The sequence below is a fragment of the Rhineura floridana genome, chromosome 1 (genome assembly GCF_030035675.1).
Source record: "Rhineura floridana isolate rRhiFlo1 chromosome 1, rRhiFlo1.hap2, whole genome shotgun sequence".
In the NCBI taxonomy this organism is placed as follows: domain Eukaryota; kingdom Metazoa; phylum Chordata; class Lepidosauria; order Squamata; family Rhineuridae; genus Rhineura; species Rhineura floridana.
Genome location: NC_084480.1, coordinates 205889654 through 205914529, shown reverse-complemented (window position 1 = coordinate 205914529; position 24876 = coordinate 205889654). Strand labels below are relative to the sequence as shown.

General features: G+C 40.6%; 1 protein-coding gene across 1 annotated transcript in view; it reads right to left on the bottom strand.

Moving 5' to 3' along the window:
• Positions 1 to 24876, bottom strand: part of GMDS (GDP-mannose 4,6-dehydratase) — a 539446-nt gene that overhangs the window by 115053 nt on the left and 399517 nt on the right. The window contains exon 9 of the mRNA XM_061590696.1: positions 16474 to 16570. Coding sequence (XP_061446680.1) covers positions 16474 to 16570 — 97 coding nt within the window. The remainder of the gene's footprint in view (positions 1 to 16473; positions 16571 to 24876) is intronic.

Below are 24876 nucleotides of genomic sequence, written 5' to 3'. Positions count from 1 at the left end.
CCTTACTCTAGCTGCAGATGAGTGAAATAATAATGGGTCCTGATAAGCTGCAGCTCTATATGTAGTCAGAGATAATTCATTACAATATGATTGTGGATGAGGGGGCTAATCTGATGTGTATTACTGACACTTGGGTGGGCCAGCTGTGGACTGAATCTTGACTCAATTCTGCTGCAGGCATCCATAGGAATTTCATCTGTCTCACCAGAAAACAAATCTTCCTACCAGCTAGATGTGAGAGTTTCTACCTAGTGCTGGGCAGTAAAGACACAACAGGAATCTTGTTTGAGTACTGCCCATTCCACTGCCCAACAACCTCCCTAGCTGAACTGATATGATTTTGGAGAACCCCAAAACAGCAGTCCTCAGAAATTTAAATGTCTGTACTGGGTCCATCTTACTGGGCCCAGCTCAGCATTTCATGTCCACCATGACAAGCATGGAGCCATCTCAATACATTAGGGACCCAACACATACTGCAGGCCACATGTTCAATCTGGTTTTTGTTACAGGATGGATTACTAGTGACCTGGTAGTTGGAGAATGAATGTTATCTTGTCATAGATGGATCACTTCCTGGTGAGGTTTGGATTGCTTTGCAGTGACCTCCTCCCGCTTTACAGGAGTGGGGAATATATTAAGATGGTTCACTTCCAGAGTCTTATGGGATCAGAGGGATTTTTGAATGCTCTAGAGGATTTCCTAGATGATATGGTTGGTGATGATGTCGAGGCCTTGGTTTCACTGTAAAATGGTGAGATGAGTAAGACCATCAATGCAAACACTCCCAAGCTTTCTCTCTGGCCATAGGGAGGCTGGAAGGTTTGGACAGGTGGCACAAATCTTGCAGCAAATGTCTGAACACAAGTAAGAATGTATAATCATGTCAACATGTGGTCATGAAGAAAACTTACTCTACCACCACTATGTTCTCAATAAATCGCCAAGCAGAGCTTTCTCAAATGGTAAGCAGGCTACTTAAGCCCAGCCTGGGAACAGGAACAGTTAAGCTGTTGGTAGTCTACTGAGATAGATTTGAAAAGAAAGTTGAGGGCAAAGTTGCTTGTATTTGCTCTCAAGCTGGCTCCACAGTTGTTGCAAATCCTACGAAAGTTATAGGAGCACCATCTGGTCAAAGTTTCTGGGATCAATTTCAGCTATTGTGGCCTGAGGATGTGGCCAGGATGGTTGCCAGGGTCAGGGAACCACATTTTCTGAACCTTTGCCCAGAAAGCTGGTAAGATCTATCAGGGAGGGATTGACTGGGTGGGTCTAGGGAGTGGTTAATGACTTGTTATGGGAGGGGGTGATGCTTGCCTCCCTGAAAGAGGTGGAATGAGCCCTCCTGAAGAGGCCTTCTTTGGACCCAGAGGCAACTACTAGCCAGTCATTAATACTCTTTTCCTGGGCAAGATAGTGGAGAAAGTGGTGGCCGACCAACTGCAAGCATGTCTGGATGAAGCAGATTACATCCAGCTTCTATTTATCCACTCTACCTGAATCAAAAGAAGCTATGAAAACTTTCAATAAAAAAATTGAATATTAAAAAGGGGGGAGGGAGAAGCTGTGCAGCTGTTGGACCAGTGCCTGGAGACAGTGATGGGTTAGATAAGAATCAATAAACTGAAACTGATTCCTGACAAGATGGAAGTGCTTTAGACAGGTGGTTCTCTAACCTTTGCAAGCATCCTGACCACATCCTCAGGCTGCAGTTGAAATTGATCCCAGTTGAGGACGGCCTTTTCTGGATTGGGTGAATCCCTGAAAGAACGGATCCATGTCCTGGAGATTCCTCTTGATTCCAAGCTATCACTAGAGGCCCAGGTGGCCTCAGTGGTATGGAATGCCTAAGCAAAACTATTGCTAATGTGCCAGCAATGGCCATTTCTGAATTGAGAAAGCCATTACATTAATCTATGGTCTAAAAATCTGGACTAGTGCAATGTACCTTACATGGGGCTACTCTTGAAAATAGATTAGAAACTGCAGCTGGTGCAGAATGTGGCTGCTAAACTGCTGAGTGGGACACAGATCTGTAACACACTGCACTTGCTGCCTGTGAACTATTGTGCCAAAATTTAGGTGTTGGTACTGGCATACAAAATCTTGAACAGCTCAGAACTCAAATACTTAAGTTAGCACCTCCCCCAATACCTACCAAACTAAGTCTATACTAGTGGTAATCAATCCCCTAACTTAATTATGTATTGCATAAAATAATACTGTTTTTGTTTGTCCTAAACATAAAGCTAATCAATTTAATTGGAGGACCCAAGTTTTAGGACTTTGAGACAAACAAAATAGTTTTTCTCGTGTTGTTCATCAATATATGCAAAAGCCAGTTCTTCTATTTCTGTTGCACTCCAGTGTTTCTGGTTTTGTGGTGCAAAGATCCTCTTTCCTTCAATGGCCAAGCTGGCCTTTTATAACCTAGCTGCATCAGAAGCCCATATGCAATGACTATAAACAGGGCCAGCCCAACATTTTGCTGCCTGAGGTGAATGAGATAGCACTCCCTGTAATTCCATATATAGGAGTTGACCAGACAGGCAGTTAAATAAACACTGGTTGCCTCCATTACACCTGAGGTCATCAGGCTAACTTGGGGTGCCAGATAGGCCATGTGATAGATGCAGCTCAGTGCTCCAGCACCTTACCTCCACTACTGGCTGCCCCCAGCATCTGCTTCTTGAAGTGGCCACTTCACTAATTATAGGTCCAACCTTGACCATAAACATCACCATTTATTTATTTATTTATTTATAGATTTCTTACCTGCCCTTTTCTCTAAGGTTCCAGGGTGGGTTATAACAACATAATATACAATTATAAAAACAGATAAAACAGTTAAAATTATAACAACAAATAAAGCCATTCTAACCAGAACAGTAGAATTTCAGCAAAAGAGGTGGGTCTCATACTGTAGGAAACCTGGTAGTCTGAATATATCTTAGGTTTTGGAGAGGGGATCTCTCTTCAAAAACAGTTTACCAAAATCCCATGCTGATTGCATGCAAAATCTGATTGGTATACATCCATTTTTATTTCCTCTCCCCTTGTTGTCTCTTCCATTTCTTTAAGAGGCTTTCTCTCAAAGCCCATTGCTGCCAACATGGGCGCTTGCTGCTTATGTTAATGAGTGGCTTGTCTAAGAGTCTATTTTGGCACTACCACCTTGGGCTCAGTTGTGCTGTAACAGAATTTGGTTCAGTTTTATGGATCAATTAAATGCTTTATTTTTAAACTATGGCCTTCCTTTTAAACTGAGCCTGAATGGGCATTGTGAGCTGGATTCAAAGGGGTTCTTCTGCTCACAGAAGTGCTGTCTTAACACCTCACAGTGTTGTGTGAGGATAGGAAATGCAAAGATGGTGTTCTGCTTGTGCTTTTCACAAGCTGAAGCACAGGAACCGCTATAGGAGTCACCTATTACAGCTAAGCATTTGCAGAAAAGTTTCAGTAGCTATTTTCTTTCTATTCATGATTCTTTGGATCCCCAGCAATGCATTAGCTAATACAAAAGCACCTTTTTTAAAGTGTACCGGGGGAGGGGGGTGAGAACCTAATCATAGAAAAAAAATCTCGTGTAGCATCTTTAACCTTACTACGTGCAGGATAAAAGGTTGTGCTAACCACACAGGATTAACATTACAGGAAGACTGTTTGGAGTGAAGAGTAAATGTCACAACACGCACTCAGCAGTGACACAAACTAGTATCAAGAGGGCTCGGCAGGCTTTGTTGCATAGTTACCAACATACCACATAGAACAAACTCAGTCACATCATTCACCCGATGTTTTACAAATACCTCACATTTCCTCTGTTAACAATATGATCGTCACAGTCAACTTTCTAATCCCTCCAACACATAGAAACAGAGTCTAGGATCAAGAGAAAACACTGCCAGAAAATGCAAGGATTTAGAAGATGTAGCTAAAGAAATATATATAATACAAGACAATTTCAATCAAAGGGGTTTTTGTGGGGAAAGTACATGTGGTTAAAAGTAATCTCCATAAAAAGAAAAATGTGGAAGACATGTCTTTGAGAGATAATCTGAAACAAAAAATGACTATGACTTCTATTATACTCATTCCATACTGAAAATCTTTTAATATAAAGTTTGGAAAATACTGATTCTATAGGTGTTGTCATTTATAAGGATGAATTTGGACAAGACTCGTCTATAAGAAAATAATCAGTCATCTTATTTAAATTACAACTTTATTTTCATTATTGTCACTGTAGTTTTTCTCATGTTCTAAATATGATTGAAATTTAATGCAACATAATAGCCTATAGAAAGTCTGATTTTTAAAAATAGTTATACTGTTATATGGCTGAATGATTTATTTGGAGTTTCAATAACTTACTTCAGTGCTTCCACAACAGATTATATAGCATTTGCTGATTGTGGAATAAACATTTTTATTTTACCTTATGATTAACGAGAATCATACAAAAATCAGTTAAAGAGAGCTATTGCTAGTCGGGCGGTATATAAGTTTTAAAAAATAAATAAATAAATAAATAAAATAAATAAAAGAAAAAATTCTAATGTGATTATATAGGGAGCAATCCATACCCAAGTTTGGCCAGGATGTGCGAGTTAGGATCTGTCAGATCTCTGGCAAAGCCTGCTGAACCCTGGCTCAGCTGGGGCTACATTGGTGTACATCCCTCATCCCAGCTCAGCCAAGGCTGATGTAAGTCCCAAAAGGGGGCAAGGTGGGGGAGGGGCCAAGAAGAGGGGATTTATGCTGGATCCTAACTTTGTTCAGCTCAAGCATGTGACCTGGCAACTGGGCAGAATTTATACCAGCAAATGCTACTTTAAAGCTTGTTTTTCCTCTGCCAGGCTTGGGCCGGCTCAGCCAGCACTAGCCTCGCTCTTGAATGGTGTTGGGATCTGGCACACTTTATGCCAGCTTAACTTCCCATAGTTTGGATTGCTCCCTTAGTTTAGTATTTTGCCCAAACAATTTAAATATACTGACAAAGGTCAGAACTCCATATTATTAAGACACTGTAGAACAGCTTGGCCAGGCCAAATGTAGAGGTGGGCCTACAGAGAATTGTGAGTGACTGAGGGGCGGAATTATCACATGAGGGAAGAGCTCTCTCTCTCTCTCTCTCTCTCTCTCACACACACACCTATGTTCCCCCCTCCCACAATCTTTTCCTTTTTGTTACTGTTGACTGCTATGATTAGTTCTAGACATGAGGCAGTATTCAACTTTATAAAAGCATTAGTATAAGGATTCTACTACTGCAATGGGACTTCCCCCCTCAAATAATAATAATAATAATAATAATAATAATAATAATAATAATAATTATCCGTCTGTCTCCAGTAGGTCCCAGTTTGCTCTAGAACAGTGGTTCCCAACCTGGGGGCCGGAACCCCCAGGGGGGCTGCGAAGTAATCCAGAGGGGGCCGTGAAAAGTAAAGAAATGAATTATTTATTATTATTTTTAAAGAAGTCTTCACTCCTTCTACACTGTCTGCTTTCCACTGCCGCTGCAGATGACACCTCCCCCTTGCTCCAGACGAGAGGGGAGGCCTTTTGCTGAAGCACCAGAGCGTCTTTCAGGCCTATAAAATACATGGCAGATGCCAAAGGAGGCTGAGGGTGGAGCTACCAGGAAGAAGAGGGGATTACTACCACTGATTCCCGTCTCCTTGCACTGCCGCTACTGGCAACACCCTTGCTTAGAATGAGAGGAGAGGGCTTTTTGTGAAGCAAAAAGAAGCAAGCCTGTAAAGAAAGGCTGCTTTCTCCCTTCCTTCCTGGCAGCCAGCCTGCCTCCCTGGGGGCAGGGGGTCACAATTTTTTTTCAGCTTATAAAGGGGGTCCCGTGCTCATAAACGTTGGGAACCACTGCTCTAGAGGGTTGTGGGAACCCTCAGAACAGATTGAGGGGGCATGTGCGGGGGGGGAGGAGAAGGGAAGAACATTCTGTTGCTCCTTAGCGCTACATTGAATACAACCTGTGGAGATTGCCTGACAAGGGAAGGGATCAAACAGGATGAGGAGGATATATGTATGCCACTATATTGACGCTCTCTCTCTCTCCCCATCTGTCACCTCTCCCTTGGTTCTTGGTTACTAATTTCTCCCCAGACAAGTTGGGTACAAGGACACACTATCACTGTAGAGTCCTATCAACAAATCATTCACCCCAGCACAGGCTTATTACAGTCAGCAGAGCTGCTCCAGAATAAGTTGATTGCAGTCTTATTTACCTATTGGATTTATTTAAGAGGATTTATATTCTAACATGCCAGTGTAAAGCAGCAGTTTAAATCCTAGATTCAAACATCTGAGCAATTCTGTTATGACTGATTTTTAATTTATGAGCCAACAAGATTGTTCAATAGAATGCCTTTCAGTAAAGAAGTTACTGAACAAACTATTCAAAACATCTCAATAAACAAAGCCCTAACAACTACTTATTTTAATCAAATAGGCAAGTCCATTGGAAAACATACAAAAAAAATGGCATTAGTCCATTAGAACAAATCCAAAAGTCACAGCTGAGTAATACTTTTATTAGGACCAATTAAGATGTCACAAAATAGTGAGAAAGACAGTGATTCTTATTTGTTTGACATTCTAGTTGTTAATAATAAATGCATTACCCTATTGCGGCTTTTGGATGATTAAAACACATGCCCTTCTCAACAAAGCTATGTCAACAATTTAGAACTGCTAAGGGCTCCTGCCCCATCCACATAATAATAATCACTGCTTGCCTTCAAAGTACCCTTCTATCTATATAGAAAAATAGCTATAATTATGGCTACATTTATTTCATTATATATATAAGATTGTTGTTTTACTTGCCTACTTTAAAAAATGTTCTGCACTTCATAGCTGTCATTAAGTATAATGGAAAGGGTCAGGTCTGGGTAATGTCTCTGGGCCAAGGTGCTTGGCTGTTAACTTGCCCCAGGAATGAGCAATGAAAATAAAAGGCCCTGTTGGGCAGATGACATGGCCTCTCTCACTATTTCATTGTAAACAGATATGTCATCTCTGTATCTCTTATTTTCCCAGATTGCTTAAAAGAGTTAACTGCTTGCTCTGGCCAGTTTTCTTGATATAAGAAAAAGGTAACAATTGTGCAGCAAGCAAAATACCACATTTAGAGGACATGGTGGTTTTCACTTAAATCTGAAGAAGTAAGTGCACACCTTTTTGAGGCTGAGAGCTGTCAGTTAGAAAGGATCAGATAGCAGATTTAGAGGGACAAGTTGATGTTCTCAGGAAGATCAATAAACATGTGGAGTTCACATATGACACATGGCTGGTTTTAAAAGCTCAGGAATGACAGCCTTCGGGGTGAGAAATAGTGGGAGTAGGAGGCAAGGTCAGCAGTGCGAGTGGCTGGAAAAATGTGGAGGTAAATAGGATGACACAAAGGGCAATTGATTAAACTGTATAGCACAGTGCAGGATGAGTCTAACAGTGGTATCTTCCAGGATTCGTAGTATTGGATATCACCGGGGAAAGTTAGAAAAGTAAAAACTGATGTAAGGGGAAAATATATTGACAAGTCAAGTCTTTCAGTAACAAGGAAAGGTCAAAGATTGTTTGCTAGCATATATTGTTAAGCACTCTCTGCTTTCCTGAGCCATGAGAAGTCATGGGGTAATGCTAAAAAGTTTAGCTTCCTTTGAATGAGAGAAAGCATTAGAGCCTTTGGATGAGAGAGAGCCAAATATGACTTCGTAATATTTGATTTATTTCCAAATAAACAGCAAAACATATTGGAAGAAATAGACTGCTACAGCAGGCAGCAAAACCATAGATCCAGCATCATATTCCCGAATCAAGCAGCTGTTTGGACTCCTAGAGCACCCCCTTCTCCAGCTACTTTGAGTCCAGCTAGAACAGTAAAATAAAATGGCCATCTCTGTCTGTCGCTATCAACCAACTGAAATTGCAACACTACCATTTCACTACCTCTCCCCTAGCTGAAGGCAGGGGAAATAAATTCCCAATCATTAGCTCCTATTATTAACATATCCCTCATTTATTTCTCTGACAACCTCTGTCTGAAAGGCAAAAAATATGACTCACTTAATTTCATGCAAAAAATCATGATTTACTTAATTTTAAAGTTGTAGATATTTTCAGATTACTCTACAAATGCAAATCTGGAAATTTATTCTACCAGCATTGCAGAGGAGAGAGCCTGTGGCTCAAAAGCCTGCAAAGTAGCTAAGTTTTTTTTTTGGGGGGGGGGGAAGAGGGGCTGAGAAAGAGAAGGATATGATAACCCTGTGGTGTAGACCAGCATTGCTAGCCAATCTTCTAATATGCTGGTTTTTAAAAGACGTTGGCAGTATGTGTGGCCATCGGGAAAGGAACCTGGTTTATGTTGACATGTGTGCGTTGTTGCGTGAAACAGCATACGTTACGTTGGAGTTAAGTTGCTCAAGAAACTTCTTCAGATGCATTAGATCAGGTTAAGAGTCTTTTATTAAGACATTATGGCTTAAGGCTTTAAGATCCCCCCCTCTAGGAGAGAAGTTCTCAGTTCAAAGACATTACACAGAAGACTCAGCTCAACACAGATAACTGCTAGAACTCTCCCAGTCTATCTTGATGCTGCCCTGACAACGGCCTTGGCTATCCGTTCCCAGACTGGGCAAAGACATAACTTCTCTTAGCTACAGATTTCCACACTTTCAGACTTGATGGAAAAACACTCAGTGACAGTGTGGTTCAATGGTCAACAGTTTAATCCCTGGTGTCTCCAGGTAGGACTAAGAAAAGCTCCTGCCTGAAACCCTGGAGAGCTGCTGCCAGCAAGAGTGACAATAGTGAGCTAGATAGACCAATGGTCTGATTCAGTATAAGGCAGCTTCCTGTGTTCCAATGTCTGTTACAGTAGTGTAGTGGCAAATTTGGAAGTGCTGGGTCCCTTCATGATAATCATGCCACACCCCCTTATAACCACATCCACTTGAAAGATTATAGAACCTTCTAAGATTATATAATAAAAATAAGCTTTCAGTCTATGTGATTGATAAGTGAATCATCTGGACACCAGGAATCCCTGGGATCTTATAGAGGTGCTGTTACCCCGTCCCCTGCACTTGGGTAGTGGCTTCTGTCTCCTTGTAATCTCCATTTGCGATCAGGTACTCCTCACAAGTTATTTTCAGCAGATTCTACTACACAGTAAGTGTGGGTGGATGTTAAAAAATCCCATGTATACATGTATACTCAGATGTAAGTCTCTTTGGGTTTAATGGGGCTTACTCCCAGGTAAATGGGTACAGGATTATAGCCGAGGCTTTCTTGAGAGGAAGGGGCAGAAGAGGGTTCATGGTGAGAGGTCCCCTTGCACACACCAACCTGGGAGTAAGGGCACCTGAACACAATTGGGATTTATGCATGCAACTAAACACACAATAAGCACACCAGATTCTCTGACACCTGGACACGTACTAAGGGGGGCAGGGGGCGGAGAAAAAAATGTCCCATCCTTTATAAAGATGCATATCTTTGGTTAAAGAAAGCAAAATTTGATGCATATGATACAAGTACTAAGTCCTCCGTTGCAGCCATTTTATACCCCCTTCTATATCTTCACAACAAGTCTATGAGGTAGGTCAGGCTAAGAGATAGTGACTGGCCCAAGGGCAACAAGTGAGCTTCATGGCTGAGTGGAGATTTCAAATCCTTTTTGCTCAAAAATGAAAAAAAGGAAAATGCTATAGTTATTATGAAGCATTAATACATAACTACAACAAATGAATACAGTGCTTGATTTTTAACTATTTAAATCTTGAATTTATGCCCGCATGACCATCTAAAAACGGTCCTGTAAATCTTAAATTGCTTTCAACCCCCTCCATCTGAAATACAATGCCTGATCTTGCACTGAATGTAGCATTGCCAGCCTAAGATCAGCAGGCGAAAGACCTACAGTAACATAGCTCTACCCCCTCCAACAGAAATATCCAGGCTCACACCCAGCTATATTGAACTAAACACACACACACATACTGAACTTATTTTTTTCATTCTTCCCCTCCCTAACTGGCTTTGGGCTGGAACAAAACCACACATCTCCCTCCCCGCCTTTTATTTATTTATTTTGCTGCTGGGTTGGGATCTGTGCAAACTAGAGTGAGCAATTCTCTCTCTCTCTCTCCTTGTGATGGTTCTCTCCTCCCACAACAACAGACAGTGGGAGCGAATCAGCATGAAAGGGGATTAGTCCTGATTGGTGGTAGCGCTGGAGGGAGATGGCTCCAAATTAAAGTAAAGTAAAGGAACGTTGTCCCAGAGTGACCTGGCAGCACTACATACAGGAGCTGGACTAACTCCCTCGGTAACATTCTTTGAATGCATGGAGGGGCACTCTGAACTTTCCTGCAGGGAAATGCATTTGGGGGGAATACTGTGAAGTTGATTGTAACAGCAATACTACAGTACTGTGGGGAAATGGATTGCTTTCCTATTCATAGAGGGAAAGTAGGTAGACTCTCATGAGAGTATGTGTATGTGTGCATGTGGGGGGCAATTTTGATTTCACAAACAGAGAAAGGGCAAAGTGTTAATCACCTCAACTGCTGCTGTTGGAATCAACCTGGATGAGTACAGCTTTGAATCTAGGTCTCTCTGGTCCTAGTCCAACACTCTGCGTACCACACACTGGCTGTGGCAGATGTTATCATTACCACTACCCCTTCTCATCAAGTTGTTTTCTCGTAATGACTAGTTTGGTTTTCCAACCAAAACCCACCTTCCCATCCCCCCTTCAGATTACAGCAGTTTTACTGCCCCTCTCAGATTCCCTCCAAGTCCAAATCTGGCACTCAGTTGCATGCAGAAACCTCATACTACATTGACTAACATGTGGTACACACATTGCACTTTTGCCCCAAGCAAAGTATCACATAACCATACCAAGCAAACCCTTAAGTTGGGCAGTGTATCAGTTTACTCTTTTCCTGCCTTAACAGAGTCAACCAGCTTTATTTCTATCATGGGCAGTGACGGACGTATCAGGTTAAAATGGCAGACGTATTTTATCTGTAAATTTGGATTAGCTTTACACAGATCACCAACTTGCCATCCTATGGGAAAATAAAAAAAATAAAGATGTTATGATGTTTATTATGTTTTTTGACAGTTACTTGTTCACCCTAAACCCCTGATGGTACCCATAATTGGGGTAAATGCCTTCAGTATTTTTCATGGTCTGTTCAGGTTTCTAGCCCCTAAGTGTGTGGGATGACGGATTGGTGACAGCACCCTTTAATCCTACTGGCGTGGAAAGCTTTCTTCTGGCCCTTTTACATTGTTTTGCTTACAGATTGTTTTATGGGATTTTGTAGATATACTCTACTGTCTATTTTGTTGTCTTAATGTGTTGATTTGAGATTCTGAGTTATTCCAGTCTTTCACATTCCTATAGTTGCCCAAAATTTCCATGCATAAGAAAAGGAAGGACAGATTATGGATATGAATTGAGGGTTACTTGAGTAAATCCTGTATTCATTTACTCAAAAATAAGTCCCAGTGTGTTCAATGGGGCTTACTCATCTTTGGACTTCCTGTAATACATAATAGTTTTTTTAAAAAATTTATCCTGAGGGTTAAATACATACTTACTTTTCCATGTAACATGCATAAAAAGCTCAACGATCAGTTTGTTTGCTATTAAGCAACTTTTGAAGTGGCAATTTGGAGTGGAAAAGCATCAGGGGATGCTTAACCATTTCCCCACCCACAACTTGATTTGCAAAATCAGCAAACAATTTGCGTAATATTCAAATAAGGCTACCTGGGTTTAGGGGGCTGGAATATGGCAACCCTATGATTATGCTGAGCTTGAAAAAAACCAGGTCCATTTTTAATTGGCAAGATGGTAACTCTGGCTGAAGGTTAATGTTGAGTCTGAAGTAAGTAGTGATATAAATATTTTGGCTAACACAATGATTCAGTTGAGGAAGACAATAAAAGGTAATAATTTACTAAAGTAGTGATTTTCAGATGTTGACATAAAGCTCTGGTTTGGGAAAAAGAAAGTATATCAGAATTTTCCTCTATAGGTAAGAAAGATCTGTCAAAAGACTAAAATCATGAATGTAATGCTGTTAGTCACGGAAAAAAACAACACCCATAAAGCTTATTCTTTCTGTAGCATGTACAAATCTTCACTGACACTTTGGGTTATATACAGACACAGTGATAGGAAAATTGACATTTAAACAACTAAAATGGATATTTCTTATACAGCTGTTTGAACTATGTTCAGATTCATGGCCTATTTAGAATGTGTTGGGGGGCAGAGAAATGGAGTTTTGTAATCAGTTTCATTATATTCTGAAGAGTCATAACTCTTCAGAGTACGAACTGCCATGAATGCATTGGACTTGAGGAGAGCTGACTTTGGGGGAATATGATATGCCCTAAGGAGTTTTTTACTGGAATCTTATGAAGTCTGGGAAATGTAGAGCTAAATAATAAAAAGTTTAATATTTTATCAAAGAGGGTAAAAACTCAAAGCTCATTCTGGTGATGTACAAAGAAGAAAAAGGGCAATTTAGGCCAAGTGTGGTTAAGCAGGGATGTAGAGCTATAAAGAAGAGGTGTGGTTTTTTAAAACTTACTAAAATATGAACAAGCTAGCAAATAGAAAATGAAGGATATAGATATCGGGACAGATCACATGTGATATAAGCCAGAAAAGGTTAAAAATATAATTTCAGGATGGGGCAAAGAGTTATCGAGCTGTCATAGATATTCCAACAACAGCATGTGCTGTCCATAAAAAAGTGGGGGACAGTGAGGTCTGGAGGTAGGAAATATAAGGAAAGGAACAAATATCTTTCTGCCTTTTAGACAAGCAACCACCAAATTTTCTGGTTAGATGAAACAAATACCAAATGCACACATTCTTCTACAATGCAACAGTTCCTTGTTGAGCAAACATGACCACTTTGAGGTGGTGAAGCCATTATGAGGTATTTGGCATGATGACAACTTGTCTGAAAAAAAATCTGACAGGTCTGAGAGGTATGTCAGAAGGAAAGCTCAATACTACTCAGACAACTTTTGAAATGTATTTCAAATCTGGAATCAGTAAGCTACTGTCTTGACACATGTCTGAGGTATATCTTAAACATTTACAGTGCAATCCTAACCATGACTATTCAGAAGTAAGTCTGAATTTAGTATTATTTTATTTTATTTATTTATTTATTGCATTTGTATACTGCCCCATAGCCGAAGCTCTCTGGGTGGTTTACAACAATTAAAAACATTAAAAACAAATATACAAATTTAAAAGCAATTTTAAAAAAAAGCAATTTAAAAACGCATGCTAAAATGCCTGGGAGAAGAGGAAAGTCTTGACCTGGCGCTGAAAAGGTGACAGTGTTGGCGCCAGGCGCACCTCGCTAGTAAGATCATTCCAAAATTTGGGGGCCACCAGTAGGGCTTACTCCCAGGTAAATGGGCTTAGATTGCAGCCTCAGTCAACTAGTTCATATACAAAACCACCTAAGGTGGTTTTATGACTTCAGTAATACTTAACAATCATGTCTGCATGGGCAGTATTCATTTTTAAGAAACTGTATCAAAGTAAAAACAAGATGCATTTGGAAAAGCTGATTTCTGTTATCCATTAAAATTATGCAAATTAGAATTTTCTGCCCTTGTATAATTTATTCTTCTACTGTTAGTCATGGAGAGGAGCAGAGAATTGTTATTGTTCTTAATTCATTCACTGCTTTTCAGCCATATATACAATATCAAAAGGCACTATGTACAAAAGGTAATATACTGCATCAAAAAATGGGGCCAATCTGACCTTCTTAGCGTGGGAGTTACACAAATATGCTCTCCTGGTCACCTGCCACCAGCCTAGCCTTTCTTGGTAGTGGGACATACAACAGGGTCTCTGATGACAACCTGAAGCCCTTATTCAGCAATTCCTCTGGCTACTTACACATTTTCAAGCAAAAACTTTAAAATGGAAAAAGGAAACTTGCTGTTTTCAAAAGTGAAAACTGATATTCTCAGTAACCTGCATTCTGAATCTAATATCACATTCTGTGAAATCACTGTATATTTGCAGCCTTGTTCTTAACGAGGGCTGCCACCATCTCTGGTAATTTTGCAAACAATATTTTAAACAGAATCTCTGCACATCATGATTTCTTTCCTCCATTGAGTCATGCTTTCCCTATGCCATGATGTAATCTGTGGTCTGAGCACAGGGAAAGAGCAGAGAAGAATTTAGAAGAAGCATGAGGCTAACAGGAAACAAATATGAAAGATAATTTACATGTACATCAGTGCAAGGTTCATTTAGTCAAGCATTCTTTTTCAAGCAGTGGTCAGTCAGACTCTGTGGAAGCTCACAACCAGTGATTGAAATTGAAGTAATGGGCTTTCCCAGCATCTGACAAGGGAATCTATTATTTATTGACTCAAGATATATATACCATTCACTTTATTTGGTTCCTATTCACAGGTCTCTAAGGTGGTAGGGCCCAACATATTCATGGTGTTAAGGGTCAGAACCAGAACTAGTTCCCAAAATATAATTGGAACACAGTGCAGATTTTTGTCAACTATACTATGGCCTTCTAGAAGTCCCTGAAAGATACACTAGCTAGGCCTTCAGTGGTAGCCCCAACTACCTTTGCAGCTTTCTCATTGGTGTAAGCCTGGATGATAGGCACTCCTTGTCATTGCAGTGTCAGGAATATTAGTATCCACACTTAAAGACGTACTCTTCCAATTCATGTGCCTGACAGCACTGTACATATTAAAGCAGTTTCCTATTAGCATGTTCACATTGGTTTATTTCTCCATTAAGGATTGGGGAGAAATTCGATTCAGTTTGCGTTTTTAAGAAACAACATGAGAACCGAAACTCAGCCATCCTTCCAAATCAGCAATTTTTGCAATGGAGTTCTGCAACCAAAGTTTATACAAATGCATATATTAGAGGAAAGTGTGCATAAAAATGAATATAAGTGAAAATAACTGAGGAGAAAAGATCCCTAAGGAATATTTTCTCTTACATCATAACATACAAAAATGTGCTGTATTAGGAGAAATTTGCACTAGAATGCTGAAAAGTTTTCTTGATTTTTTTAAAATCACAAATTGCTGCAGAAATGTGGAGAACTGAATTTAAGATAGGAAAAATGAGAAACTGAGGGAACTGAAATTGAGAGATCCTTCCATCTCTATCCCCCAAAACAGCTGTGTTAGAAAAACTGTAAAAACTAAACCTAACCAGCAAAAAAGGCCGGCTCTTTAGAAACAGTGCATATGTACTGTGCAGAGTTTGGATCAATAATGTTGAAAAGCCAATTCTGAATGCTAACAAAAGCAGTACAATGGAAATGCAGTCTATACATTCTTTGAACAGTTCTGAATCATAGGTCATGCATACTCTATTAGTATATGTGAAATTACCGCTGTCTAAATTGCCAGATTGTACTGCTTGCCAAGCACCAACCTCTACCATAGTGCTTCAGCAAACTAAGGGTGATTCAACGACCACCAGTACAAGTGGTCATACTGTCCAACTGAATGTATGATGAACATTTATAATGAAGCATTGTAAAAGGTCAGTAAGCACACTAGTGGCTATGGAAACCTTCATATCGTCATTAGTCAACATAAGCAGATGGAACTGATTGATTGGTATCTGATTGACTTAAATGAATCAGGATTACTCGTGTCAAGTACTTCTTTTTTTTTTGCAGCAGAGTCATTTATATGTGTTATTCTGTGTTATTTTCAACAACTATCTGCCAGTTTTTAAACTCCTTCCAAATTCACAAGGATAGATCAGCAGCATATTGGTCTAATTATGAGAGCTTATTTTCAACACAAGAAAGGAAATATCTTAGATTATGACTTTTCAGTGACTTTCTGTTAACTTTTTCATAAACAGCAAGCAGATGAAACTAAATATATAAATAAAATTCTACGGTCTTATATCCAAGAGTGATTTTTGAATATTTACTCTTGTCTCTCTCCTTTCCTCCCTTTCTGGTTTTCTATGTATATAGCTGCAAGAATATACAATGGAAAATGACCATATAAATGTAAACTTTTAATACATATATAAATATAAGAACTGAAAATAAAATGGTGAAATAGCTAATGATCATTATTTCTTCTGTATCAAGCATTTATTCTTCAGCAACAATTTGGAAGGAAAAAACTGTCCACGTCATCCTTTTTGGTGAGTTCAAAACTAGATTAAGTAGAGCATCAAATATTCAGTAATCCTGATTTCTAAGTCTCATCCCTGTTTGCTCAGGATAATATAAAGGAATATGTGGCTATCTGACTGAAAGCTGACAGAGAAGTTGCAGTTAGAACCTTCTTGCAAGCAGCTGCCCAAACGCAGCACTTCGGTGACTGAATGGTTCAAACATTCATCTGTAAAGCTGAAAGAATGCCTGTGCTTACCACTTCAGTTGGCCTGTAGTATTTGTGTTTAACTGTCACATGGATCTTGCCAGTTTCTTTGCATCGGCCTATTTCATTTTCATTCTTGCCTTCCCACCTGTAAAGATGACAAACATTTTATCACCCCACAATGCCTTTACCAGTCTGATCACAGGAACATTTGGCATGCTGATTCTTAGACAATGCTGGTGTTATTTCTCTCTACAGAATAACGTACACTCAAGACCACAGGAGCAAAGGCAGAAGTTTGAGCAGAATGGAAGCACAATGACTTTTAAGGTCCACTTATTCTGAGCTTTGATACTATGCTTGAGTTGTAGCATCAGTTTTTGACACTAGACCCCACTTTGTTAGTTGCACATCTTTGGTTAGCAGATATATGTGAGGGAACAAACAACAAGACTTTGTACCTCTATGTGCGTGTATCTGTTCCAGATCAGGACCTAAGAAAGCTCTAGTCCATGAAAGCTTATGCCACAATAAATCTGTTAGTCTTTAAGGTGCCACAAGAATATGTTGTCTTAACTGCTACAGACTAACACAGGTATGCAGTGGAATTTGTGTGTGAGTAGTTAAGATATTAGGTGCAAAGAAGGTAGATATGTAATGTAGACTAGAGTTATAAAAAAGACAACATAATACCCAGAGACATTCATTTATCATTTGATATGTAGTTAATAAAGATTGTACTTCATATATTTGTAAAATTACTTTGTTTTTTCAGCTCTATCAATGACAGAGCTACAAGCAATCACTAACCTGTTTTGTAATTTGCTAAAATCAATTATTTTTAAACAATCCTTACTCTTTAGTTTAGTCTACTTTGTTTTGTACATTATTATATAAGATTTCATAAACTCCTTCCTAAAAGCCACATGCTGGGCTTTGCAAGAGGGAAAATCTGACTATGTAGTATACCAGCATATGGTCTACTCATGGAATAACTGCTACTTACAGCTTGTCTTAAATACCGAAATGGAACAAAGGAGGTGAGTAGACCTCATGCTCATGGGGTGAATTACAAACAGAATGAGCAAATGGTGTGCATATGTTTATATAAGGCTGAAATCCTCTCTCTTTCCCAGGCTTAAACTCAGAGGGCCCAATGGATATTTGGTCTCACAGAGCACTTCTTGGAACATCAAACAGTCCCACCCTCCACCATATGCCACACAGACCCATAGCTCGGACACTGGCATGGGAAACAAGAGCAAATTTTGCTTGCCTGCAGATGATTATTATCTGTACTTTTTTTGTGGGGGGATTACTTTTCCCTAGAATATTTTAAAAATAATGTGTGATCAGATGTTTACTATACTGTATAATCACATAAATCATCATTGCAAAACTATAAACATTCCAATAATCTGAAGCAAATATAGACCAGGGAATGATCCAATTCCATCCCAGTATGCTGGAGAACAGGACCATCTATATGGAAATCCTGTCACACACACATAGTATACCATGGATTTTTTCCATTAGATGGCATAATGACTAAAATATTAGAAATCAATCGTAGCAGAACTTCAGTTCCCTAGTAGTTTTTTGCTAATTCTGGGAGAAGTGAGTAAGGAGACCCTTTGCTGTTGTATAGCAACTGTAGAGTATGCAGAATTGCCTTGGAAGTGCTTCAAAGCATGCTCTGAGTTTTCTAGAGATTCTCTATCGGCTTACACATCACTATTACCACAAAAAATGTAAAAAGGGCTAACTGGTTACAGTAGTTCAAATGTAACAGGAATATCAAAAGTGTGGCCACTCTGGTAGGGTTGCCAGGTGTCTGGTTTTTGCCCAGCAACTCTGGAATTTTGGGGTCCTCTCCAGGTCTCTGGGTGAGTCAGCTTAATCTCCAGACTCTCAGCTTTCATTTAAAAAAAAAAAAATTTCTAGGTGGTCTGGGTCATGAGATACACCAAAACGTCAGCCACCCTCCCCACAACTTCAGTGAAATGATCTCTTAGCTGGCTGCTCTAACCCCACACGTTCAGGTTTGTAGCCAATAAGTGAAGTCAGGGTTGTGATTGACAAGGGATTCCTGGGCCTCCAGGCAGTAGCTAAACTGCATTGCAAAGGTAGAAAACTGATGGTTTTTTCCAGTTTATCTGAAAATCTCATAAATTGAGTAAGTATATACCTTTCAGCAGTACCAAAAATCTTTTTTTCTCTTGTGTGCAGGAGTCAAACAAGTTTAAATTTTTCTGGGCTGTTGAAGATGGCAGTGTTTTGAAAACCTTCCCAATATGAAGCTTTAATACAATACTTGCTTTTCTGGGAGTAAAGCTGCAATGCTAATCCCATACCCAGAGTAAACCCCACTGAATTCAATAGGACTTACTTTTGAGTAGACATGGTTAGGATTGTGCTGTAAATTAATGGGACTTTTAAGTGAACATAGCAAAGGATTGTGCTTGTGTTGTAAATCTTTCTCTCACTCTCCAATCCTATTTTTTAATTCAATTAGGCAGGGCTTACATAGGTATCACAGCTTTTATTATGTAGGAAACTAATACTGATGTTATTTTTTTAAAAAAATGTTCTGCAATGACCAATTAGTTTTGACAATAAACTATTATATGAGGTCTATGTATTTTTACATCTCCAGTGTGTATGTGTGTGTACAGTAGGGTCCTGCTTTTCGGCATTCTGCTAATATGGTGGTTTTTAAACTAAAAAAATTATGTATATATATAAAAAAGGCTGTCAATGTGCTGAACTGGTGCCTGGCTGCAACAATGGACTGGATGAGGGCTAATAAACTGAGGCTTAATCCAGACGAGACTGAGATGCTGCTAGTGGGTGGTTCTTCTGACCAGATGGTGGATGTCCAACCTGTTCTAGATGGGGTTGCACTCCCCCTGAAGGGGCAGGTTTGTAGTTTGGGGATTCTCCTAGAACCATATCTGTCACTTGAGGCTCAGGTAGCCTCGGTGGCACGGAGTGCCCTCTACCAACTTCTGTTGGTGGCCCACCTACGTCCCTATCTGGACAGGGATAACCTGGCTTCAGTTGTTCATGCTCTGGTAACCTCTAAATTAGATTACTGCAATGCACTCTACATGGGGCTGCCTTTGAAGACGGTTCGGAAACTGCAGCTTGTGCAAAATGCAGCGGCCAGATTGGTAGCAGGGACCAGACGGTCCAAACATATAAAACCGATTCTGGCCCGCTTGCACTGGCTGCCTTTATGTTTCCCAGCTCGATTCAAGGTGCTGGTTTTAACCTATAAAGCCTTACACGGCTTGGGACCACAATACCTGATGAAACGCCTCTCCCGATATGAACCTACCTGTACACTACGTTCAAGATCAAAGGCCCTCCTCCGGGTGCCTACTCCAAGGGAAGCTGGGAGGGTGGCAACAAGGGAGAGGGCCTTCTCAGTGGTGGCCCCCAAATTATGGAATGATCTCCCTGATGAGGTGCTCCTGGCGCCAACACTGTTATCTTTTTGGCACCAGGTCAAGACTTTCCTCTTCTCCCAGGCATTTCAGCATGTGTTTTAAATTGTTTTTATATTGTTTTAAATTTTAAAATTGTGTTTTAAATTGTATATTTGTTTTAATGTTTTTGATTGCTGTAAACCGCCCAGAAAGCTTCGGCTATGGGGTGGTATACAAGTGCAATCAATCAATCAATCAATCAATCAATCAATCAATCAATCAATCAATCAATCAGATTGGGCAAGGCCTGTAAGGAGGAGGAGGAGGGCGACAACAAGGGTCACTTTTGCAATGGGAAGTTTGCAAGTGGCCAAACAAACAGCCACAAGGCATGGGGCAGGGGGAGACGCTGAAAGGAAGAGCACAATTGTACTCGAAAAAGGCACTCCAGACAATGCACTAAGGGTGCAAGCCCTGCAGTTGCTTCCTCCCCATCTCTAGCCTGGGAACATGGTGGTGGGGCACTTACATGCCTGGAAGGTTGCAAGTGGAGCAGCTGCCTGGAGCTGAGGGCTATACGGGCTGCTGCTGCTGCTGCTATTGCTGCTGCTTGGAGGAGGCATTGCCTCCTCCTTGCTGGTCTTGCAGGGAATTAGCCCATTGAGCTCCTGCTTGCCTCAGCTATTAATGGAGACGTGGTGGGAGGAGGTGGAGGGGTTGCCAGCAGCAGAGGAGCAGGACAGGACAGGACAGGCGTTGGGAGCTGGCCGCGCTGCTGCTGTTCCCAGTTCCTCCAGCCTGGCACAGACACTCACTCGTGCAGCCACTCACGCTCCACCTCTTCCCGGGAATGTTTGCGGGGTGCTACTGCCCGGCAGGCTCCTCTCCCAATTTCCATTCAAATGGATTTTGAAATAACAACACCAATGACAATAATTTCTCAGAAACACTCACTCAAAATATACAACGTTCTCACAGGCTCAGCACACACACAACACTCTCTTAAACACACCATGCCAGGAGACCCATCAAGGATAGAAGTGCTGCAGCCAACACTCAAATATTTTAAGGTAAGCAATGTGTGTACTGTTATGTTCCACTTTTCGGCACTTTTCACTTTTTGGTGGGGGTCTGGAACCTAACCTGCCATATGAGTGGGGCCCTGCTGTGTATGGAGTCTTCCCAATAACCCTGTGAGGTAGGACCACCGACTGGAAACCAAGGCAGCTCACAAGAAATAAATTATTTTAAATCGAATAACCATAAAAAGTATAAACAGCTGCAAAATAGCTTAAAGTGGCATGATTCTGAATTTTGGGTTGGGTGAGTGTTCCTTATCACTTAAGGCTGCAGTTCTGTGCATGCTTCCCTATTTGAGTAAGTCCTATTGAATACATTGGGACTTGCTTCTGAGTAAACAATAATAGAATTACACTACAAATATCTTTACAGGTTGTGTAAATAATAAACATCTTTGACAGTCATGCTTATACAAATATCTCTTCATACTTTGTCCCAATAAGTATTTGATTTCACACTATGGTTGTAAATTATTACTTCCTGTACATTTTAAGTGTGCCCTTCTTCCTTGGGGTGGTCATGGTTCCCCTCTGCTGTTTTCATCCTGAGAGGTAGATTAGGCTGAGAGATGGTGAGTAGCCCATGGTCACCCACTAAACTTTATAGCTCATTTCCATTTTAAAAAAATAATTAAAACGATTTACATGCAAGCAAAGTTTATTCAACATATCCACACAATACATTTAAAGTATATCCAACTTGCTTGTAAAGTGCATGACTTCCCTGGGAAGTATAGTTTCCCTTTACAGTTATTGTTCCCACTACTCTTAAGAAATTACAGTTCCCATGATTCTGTAGTGGGATTCATATGCTTCAAATGTGTGTTTAATGTGCTTTAAATGAATGGTGTGGATCTGCCCTAGGTATGTTGTGCATTCATTAGTGAATTGAAAATAACAATTTCAAAAGATACTTTTTTAAACAGGGAAAGGGCTGTCGCTCAGTGGTAGGGCATATGCTTTGCATGCAAGGGTCCAAAATTCAATTTCTGGAAAAGACTATTGCCTGGAATCCTGGAGAGCCAATGCTAGTCCATGTCATCAGAACTGAGCTAGATGGTATCAAATGACCTGAGTTGGTATAAGATAGATTCCTTTGTTCCTAAAAGTGAAAAGAGACCCAAGAGCCCAGGGACTCCAACATTTATTTATGTATTTTATTTATAACATTTATATACTACTTCACTGTCAAAAACTCTAAGTGGTTAGAGAAAGAATTAAAACAAAATTATTGGCAAAAACCGTTAAATACAGGTATTTAAAACATTCAAAATAATAAAACTAACACTGATTTAGAAACAGTTAAAAAACACAATAGCTTCTACATGCCTGGGTAAGGTTGCCTAAACAAAAATGTTTTTAGCAGGTGCTAAAAGAGTACAATGAAGGTGTCTGCAGGGAGTTCCAAAGTGTAGGTGCTGCCACACTAAAAGACTGATTTCTTACAAGAGCAGAACAAGTACTATGTGGCATCCATAACATAGAAAGCACACCTTCAACTTGGCCTGGTAGCAAATCGGCAACCAGTGCAGAGATATTATGTGTGGACAGGGTCTCACTTTTGTCAGCAATCGTGCCACAGCATTCTGCACTAACTGCAGCCCCTGGGTCAGGTTGCGCTGCATGGGGATTTCTGTGACCTTGGCTGATTAGCTGCCAGGATTTTTTAGTTTTGGCTTTTGGTTAGGAATTCTAATTGGTTGTGGGATGCTGAATTTTCTGCTTTACTCATAGGAATTTTATTGTGGTTGGTATGGTAATTCCATTTAGGAAATCATCATTGTCATTTGTTTTTCTTTTTCTGTTTGCATTTCATTTCCCTTTAACCTTACTCCCTTACAGCCATAGAAGCAACAACAGTGGTTCCATGAGCTCAGCTCAACCCCCTTCAACCCACTGATGACGCACCATGTTGGTTGTGTAAGAGTCTGTTTCTTGCCCAATAGTGGTAAAAGAGAATTCACATACTGGCAAGTGTGGCTGCAATTGTTGTTGTCCCCAAGCTGCTGTCTGTGAAGGTAGATCAAACCATGTATGTTTTCTCTCTGTCAGTTATTACTCACTGGAATTGTGTTGGCTGTCAAAGCAAGTTTCTAGCAGCCCACAAAGTAGACAGAAAAGGGTAGAGAATCTTCTTACTCTTACTAATTTCTCAGACCTCTTTCTGAAGTGAAGAGTCAAATCTGTAAAGAAGTTTGGAGTGGCCATGTTAAAAGGAAGGAGCGGGTCATTCCAGGCAGGGGGTTGCCAATCCTACTTGGATATGGACATCTTTGCAGAGGATCCCTAGTCAAGCTTTACCAACAGCACAATCCAAGCCATATCTACTCAGACGTAAGTCCTATTGTGTTCTATGGGACTTAGTAAGTGTGTTTAGAATTGCAGCCTTCAGGGGCATCCATCTTTACTCCTGAGTGCTCTCATCTAACATCTCCACAATACTAGGCTCCTTTCTTCCTGCAATGGCCTTCTGGTGAGTGGGCTGGCCTGAGGGCACTTAAACCCTTCTTGTGAGAAGCAAGTAGGCTAGATTAAACGTTCCCTACCCAGGCTCCCTAAGCAGGTGAGAATGAATGATTCTATCATTAGATTTAGATTTCTATCTAAATTTCCAATCAGAGAAATTATTTTGTTTGAATTGTATGCTCCAAGCAACTGTGGTTGATGCTTAATGTATCATGCTTAATGACATCACTAGGGCATGCCCATGACATTACTAAGACCCGCCCCATGACATCACTAAGACCCGCCCATGTGACATCACTATGGCCCACTCCTGTGACATCAGTATGACCTACCCCCATGACAACAGTAGGGCCCACCCCTGAAATCTGTTTGGGAGGCTTCTGACCTGGCAACCCTACACTCTGGCCAGAAGAATACAGTGAGTTTTTGTTTTCAATAACCGAGAGATAGTTGCTAGTCACACTATAAGGAACAAATATGGAAATTCCATTCAAGAATTTATTAGAGAAGCATATTAATGATAACATATTCTGCACTATTTTAATTAAACTAAATATTCTGAAAGTATCAAGAGAGAGAGAGAAAGTCAACATTAACTTTTCATCTACTTTTCTGTTCAGTGTTGACAGAACAGAAGGATCTCTACAGGAGTCCTGACCCAAGGCAGAGATAACACAGAAGATTACTCAAAAAGGATAAAAACTACTTAGGAAAAAATGAGAAAATTAATGGAAACGTTAGGACGTGCTGGTCTAAAACAGAGATCCATCTAGGGAAAAGATCAGGATTGTTGTCAGCATTAATATTAAAAGGATGTTTTAATAGTTTAAAGCAGAATCAATACTACAATATGCCACACAGACCCATAGCTAGGACACTAGCCCAGGAAGATAGTACCTAAAATACTATATGTAAGATTAAAAATCAGGGCCAGCACCAGAGGGTGGCCAGGCCAGGTCAGGTCCTGGTTGAGGGCCAGTACAGCCAAAGAGGCCCTTGAAGGGGCCCTCCTTAGGGTGGGAGGGTAGGGCTCCTGTTCTGCGATCCACGGCAATGTTGACTCCCGATTCTGCCACAGAGCTCCCAGGTACCCCCCATACAGACCACACAGCCTTCAATAAGCCCCCACACAAGTCTCACCAACATCTCATGTTGCTGTGAATGCCATGTGCGCCTGCCTGCCATCAACCAAGATGGTGGCTGAGGCTTCCCTATGGAGCTGATGCCCCAGTCACCATCTTGGTCGAGCATGACATCAACCAAGATGGTGGCAGGGGATCAGCCCTAGGGAAACCCCTGCCACCATCTTTGTTGATGGCAGGCAGGCGCACGCAGCATGCACAACATTCACATGAGGCGACGCGAGAGGTAGGATGGATGTGCGAGCAGGCACCATGGGCCTGGAGCAGGCTATTGCCCAAGGGCCCAGTCATGCCTGGTGCCAGCCCTGTTAAAAACCTATACTCTTGATCTGTCTC